This window comes from Nanorana parkeri, unplaced genomic scaffold (assembly GCF_000935625.1).
Source record: "Nanorana parkeri isolate BGI_ZX_2015 unplaced genomic scaffold, ASM93562v1 scaffold1115, whole genome shotgun sequence".
Lineage (NCBI taxonomy): Eukaryota > Metazoa > Chordata > Amphibia > Anura > Dicroglossidae > Nanorana > Nanorana parkeri.
Window position 1 is genome coordinate 127579 of NW_017307383.1, and position 6219 is coordinate 133797.

Consider the following 6219-nt stretch of genomic DNA (forward strand, 5'->3'; position numbering starts at 1 on the left):
AAAAAAAAAAAAAGGATATGGTGTGGAAAAACCCAGCGAAGGTGGTGGAGGATATTGGATGTAGATTGGCACTTGAAATTGGGGGGGGGCCTGTGGATTGGGAAAGTTCCGTTCTCCGTCGAGGTAAGGATGGTTCCATGAGGCGACAGGGGGGGAAACTAGCCTGGTCGTTTGAGGTCTGGTAGACTCTAACTTCTGCGCTGGTGTAATGCCCGACTCTTGATACAACTGTATGGCCAGAAGGGGGGAAAAAGGGAGAGATGGGAGGGGAGAACATAGTGAGAGGGGACACTCAGGACAGGGAACAACAGACAACAATACACATATAAGAACAGATGGTGGAAAAATTCCACAACATGCTCGGAACATTGGGGGGATGGGACTAAGGTCCCCATTGGGGGGATGGCACTACAGTTCTGTAGGTTCCTCAGAACTGTAGTCCTCTGCTTAGCGAGGATTCATCCATGGAGGGTCAGTATAGTCAGATGAGGACTCAGTGAATCGTCGTGCAAGCAGGTAGGACCGGTACCGGCAGTAACGATGGGAGGCAGTCTTAAGTAGAGGATGTGGATTCTCAGGGACTGAAATGATATAAGTGGCCACAAACAGCAACTAGTGGCGGGGAGTGACCACCTCAACAGGGGGTAGTAAGTTAGAACAAGCCCTGGAAAGGTGTCGTGGTTATTCAGCGCGGCGAGGGATTATTAGGGGTCATCTTTACTGCGTGGCCGTTCGATTCACCTGAGTGGTTCTGGTCTGAGTCGCTTCTGGAACTCTTGGAGGAAAGTGCGGTGGAGTTCCTGGAGTCTTGACTCGTTGACTGCGATTCAGCGAAGCCCAATTCAGCTAATTAAGTGGGGTTCCTGGAGTCTTGACTCGTTGACTGCGATTCCGCGAGGCCTAATTCAGCTAATTCCCTGGGTCTCCTCCAGGGTGGTACACGTGTGGTGTTTTCCTCCGTGGGAGAATAGAAGCCTGAAGGGGAACCCCCATTTGTATTGTATGCGGTGTTTCATTAGTATATCAAGGCATGGGCGCAGAGATCTCCTTTTGCTGATGGTTGATGGGGTGAATAACTGATATTCGTGGCTTTGGAACACAAGTGGGCCCTGTTGCGCCTTGGTTCTGGCAGCCGTTGCTGGGCTTCTTTGGTGCGGTAAAAGTGAAGCTTTACCAGGACATTTCGGGGATGCTGATGGTGGATGGGGCCAGATCAGCGAATAATTGATATTCGTGGCTTTGGAACACAAGTGGGCCCTGTTGCGCCTTGGTTCTGGCAGCCGTTGCTGGGCTTCTTTGGTGCGGTAAAAGTGAAGCTTTACCAGGACATAATTTGCGTTGGGTCTCCTCCAGGGTGGTACAGGTGTGGTGTTTTCCTCCGTGGGAGAATAGAAGCCTGAAGGGGAACCCCCATTTGTATTGTATGCGGTGTTTCATTAGTATATCAAGGCATGGGCGCAGAGATCTCCTTTTTGCTGATGGTGGATGGGGCCAGATCAGCGAATAATTGATATTCGTGGCTTTGGAACACAAGTGGACCCTGTTGCGCCTTGGTTCTGGCTGCCGCTGCTAGGGCTTCTTTGGTATGGTAAAAGTGAAGCTTTACCAGGATATCTCAGGGAGGGCCGTCAGGACGCCTACGGTTCAAGGTTCTGTGGGCCCGCTCTATCTCAAGTCTTTCCAGAGGGATGTCAGGGGCCAGTTCCTGAAAGAGCGCCGTAGATGTGGAATATAGGTCCACTATGTGTTCTGGTAGTCCCCGAATACGGAGATTGGAGCGACCGATTCTCTAAGTCCTCAAGTTTGGACAATAATTGTGTATTCTCCTCACGAAGGGATTCCATATCCCCTGTAACCATTGAGAAATCTGTTTTAAGATCGTCGCATCTATCCTCTAAGGCTGCTGTGTGGTGGCCTATTTCTCTGATTTCTTTCAGCAGCTTGTCTGTTATTTGCTTAGACGTGGATTGCAGAGCTTTCTGCAGCATTGCGTCAAATCTCTGTAGGAGGCCTGTCTGGGAACTTTTGCGGGATCGATCTCCCTCCTGACTGTCTACATCCCCCTCGTCCATGTCACTGCTGGACTCTGCGGCTGTGCGGGCCGTTACCTCGTGTTGCCGTGCTGCAGGCGCCATCTTGGCCGAGGCCCGGGCCATCGCCTCAGCGATGGGTTGTTGTTTCTTGCCCTTCTGCAGGTTCTTCGGTGCCGAGGATGCCATGATCCTATGCTGTGGGGGTTCCGGTGTCGTTCTGCGGTAAGGGGATCGTTGCAGCGGCGAAACCTCCGGGCTATTGACTGGTTTGCCTGGTAGAGCTGCGGAGCCGTCTCAGAATGCGTCCTCCATCGGCAGCTGCGCGCATGCGCCCCTTTTTTTTTTTAAGATCCCCCCCAGTCTCAATTTACGAGAACTGGAGTGGATCCTCAGCCTGGGGTCCAGTGTTGGCTGCTCTGCTGTGACGGAGCTCCATTCATATGTCCATTGCTGGTACAGTGTAGAGGTGTTGGGAGCCAGAATGTGATGTTGCCCGTGTGCCCTGTAGAGGTCCAGGCACCGGGCAGCATATTTTGAATGCTGCCTGGTGCGAGAACTGACAGTGCTGTGCTGGTAAGAGGCTGAGGAGACTCTTACCTGGAAAAGGTGGAAGCCACGCGGTGACCCACTGAACACGGGGTTGCAACAGACTTTTGGGTCACGACCCGCCAGCTGAGAACCAAGGGTCTAGACTATTTCTGCAGTAGAATGTATTTAGGGTCTAATTACACTAGCCTGTTAACATGAACCTTTTCCAAAATCCCCGGTTGATTGACTGACTGTATGGACAACACATTCCTTCAAACTACTCCTTTTGATAATTTGAGGCTTATATGTTCCATACAATTTGTATTCATAGTGTGAGTCACAATGTTTGCTGCCTCTGATAACATTAAAGGATTCTAATAAAGTGGCTGGGTGCCATAGACACTTAACATCAATATATTGTCTGATTCCACAAGGAACAAACTGTCACAATTCAACCTGTACCTGTCGAGTGTTCCACCAATGTGTCATAATTGGTAGGGAAGCCCAAGGCAGATAAATGACTGTGTTAGCCAGCTAGTTCTACATTGACCATTCTCTTTTGTTTGCTGTGGATTATGGCTACTTTAAAAGTAATCATTGTTAGGAAAGAACAATAATAAATGTTCACTATAGCCCTCTAAATGACCCTCAATGCCAGGTCCTTTCTCACTTATTTATTTTCAGTCTCTGCTTTGACATCAGTTTATGAGATGCAGGGCTGTACACACCCCATTGTCTTCATGTTCAGAGTTTAAATTTAGCTTTTTAGTCATGGTATGTTGGTAGTGTAGGATATTGCATTTTAGAGTGTTGTAATTGTGAAGGATTACTTATGAAAGGTGTATGTTTGACTGTTTGGCCCCATTCACACTTAAGCGTAGCCAGGTAATTTAGAGGCTCTTTTTGGTGCATTTGTATGTGCGTTTTATATGTGTTTTATGCTCAACTTATGTACTTCTAAATGGTAGTGCCTGAAAAACACGTGTAATCAAACGGTGCTCCCATTAAAGTGTAAAGGGATCAAAAACTCACACTGCTCTAAAAGAGGCTCATGTACTTTATCAGGCGTCACTTGACAGGCTACAAGTAACAGAACGCCTGGATGTGAACAAGGGGCCATTGAAAACAATAGGATTCCTCTTGTTGAGCGTTTTCACTCTTAGGAGAAGTTGCTACAAAACACTGAGGTGCTTCAAAAAAGCTAAATAAGAGTGAAATAGAGATCATTAATGGGCGATCCTGCATTGTTTAATTTATTGAATCATTAATATTAAAGTGTACTGTATGTCAAACCAAAAACTAGGGCTGCAACAACTAATCGACATAATCGATTATTGAAAAAGTTGTCAACTTTTTCAATAATCGATTAATCGGCTTCCGATTGGTTGGCCCTGTTCACGGCTCCACACACGCTGCACGCCACACCTCCTCCCCACCTCACGCTCGCCGCTGCCAGGCCCGCCCGCATCCACACCTCCTCCCGCTCAGTGCTCGCCCAAATCCACGATCGGCACAGGTGCGCGGGGAGAAGAAGTAAGGAGGAGCAGGCGTGAGGGAATGACAATAGGCCCGATCTCAGAAACAAGTTGCTGGAAGACTGCTCAGGTAAGCCTGCACTTTCCCACACATGGTGCTCTATAATGTATTGCTGGGATTTGTATTCCTCTATACCTGATGGTACATTGTGATGTTTATTAGATCAGCTATAGAGGAATACAAATCCCAGCAATACATTGTACACTGTATGTATAATGTATTGCTGGGATTTGTTGTATTCCTTTGTAGCTGGTGGTATTCTGCATTGCGCTGTATGGAGGACTACAAATCCAGCAATAATACATTATACAGCGCAATGCAGAATACCACTAGCTATAGAGGACTACAAATCCCAGCAATAATACATTATACAGTGGTGCAATGCCGAATACCACTAGCTATAGAGGACTACAACACCCAGCAATAGTACATTATACAGCACAATGCAGAATACTACCAGATATAATGTACTATTGCTGGGATTTGTAGTCCTTAATAGGCGGTGCCATTCTACATTAATTGCTGTATAATTTTACACTTTCCATTTCACTATATTGCACACCACACTTTTTTTTTCCTTTTCTTTACTTCCACCGCTCCAAGCTTGCTCCTGTGATGGACTACAATCTCAATACAAACTAGTAGTCCATCACTGGAGCCATTTTTTTAAATGTATTTAATTTTTTTATCCGATTAATCAAACTTAATAATCGTCCAACTAATCGATTTTGAAAATAATCGTTAGCTGCAGCTCTACCAAAAACTCTTTATTTGTTTTATATAGAGTGGGAAAGGATTCGGACCCTGATTTCTACTGCTACCAGCGGATTGGTAAAGCAATTTTCCCCCGGCTTCCTGTCCCGCTATCAACAATTTTACCAGGCAGGAAGTGAGGGAAAATCTGCAACAGGGACAGAAATAAAAATCTGACAGGACTTATGGCCGTTCCCTACTTTAGTAGAAAAATAACCAATTTCTGTCTGTGTTGCTGTTTGAATGATGTTCTCACTTCCTGCCTGATAAGATATTGTCAGCAGGACAGGGAGGTGAGGGGAAAATCTCCCTCCCAGAGCCTCAAATAGCAGTAAAAACCCATTAGGGGTTCTAACCCCTACACGGTCTATCTAAAAGTAAAAAATACATTTTTGGCTTGACATACATTGTAAGTCAAGTCACAGCTGGTTCATCAAATATTACTTTATATATGCATACCCTTCATATTCAGCATTCTGCACATTGTTTGATATGCTTTTTTTTATTGCTTTCTAAAGTACATCAAATCAAGTAAATCATTTTCTAGACCAATTTCATTAACGGTGTCGCATATATCCCAGTTAAGAGTTGATGCACAGGTAATTATTTTAGGTATCTTCTGTTTTGTGCTGTGTACAGGGAAAGGAGAACATTCTAATCTGCTTACCAGTTTCTTCTTCTGGAAAATAAACAAAACCGCAGGAGAAGAACAAAATGGTAAGCCAATTTAGAATTTTCTCTTTTTAATATAAAAATATTTATTTGAAAGCGTAAACCATCGGTATTTTTATATGCTTGACACATGCAGTGGTCGGAGATAGTCTTTGGGTAAGAAAGTGTAACTGTGAAGAATGACTGATTTACTGAATGAATAATATAAGTAGCGTGTAATATACTGTATATATGTGTGATGTTGACATTTGATTCAATGCATAATGTGATCACTTTAACAGGGTAATGTCTTAATTAATCTACAAAAAAAAAAGAATGGCTCAATACATTTTCTAAACTTGAACATATTTGGACTGCAAACCATCAACTGTGTGAAATGAATATGGAGAAAGCCTCTTTAAAGTTTGGAACCTAAGGCTCCTGCCTAATCTGAAGCTGAAATGTGTGCTAACACTTTATTGGGGCATTAGCTAGGTACCAATAAAGTACTTTGAAGGATGTGTGCCCCACTGGTAGCTGTTTCTTTCTTGAAACATTTTACTTACATGCCGCCTCTGCCAGTGATGTCATCACCATGAAACTGACAGTCAGGGCTGGAGCACACAGTGGTTCACTCGCTCTGCAGCTCCTTCATTTATAAAATGCTTTGTATTCTTTTCAAAGGATACAAAGGGGGTGGGGGGGGATTTTAGGGGAA

At 44.8% G+C, this 6219-nt stretch overlaps 1 protein-coding gene across 1 annotated transcript in view; it reads left to right on the forward strand.

Annotated features, from left to right (window-relative positions):
- The first annotated feature begins 2217 nt into the window (after positions 1-2217).
- LOC108796435 (E3 ubiquitin-protein ligase RING2-like) overlaps positions 2218-6219 on the forward strand; it is an 11999-nt gene continuing 7997 nt past the window's right edge. Inside the window, exon 1 of the mRNA XM_018567915.1 lies at positions 2218-2255. Within this exon, the coding sequence (XP_018423417.1) occupies positions 2218-2255 (38 nt within the window). The remainder of the gene's footprint in view (positions 2256-6219) is intronic.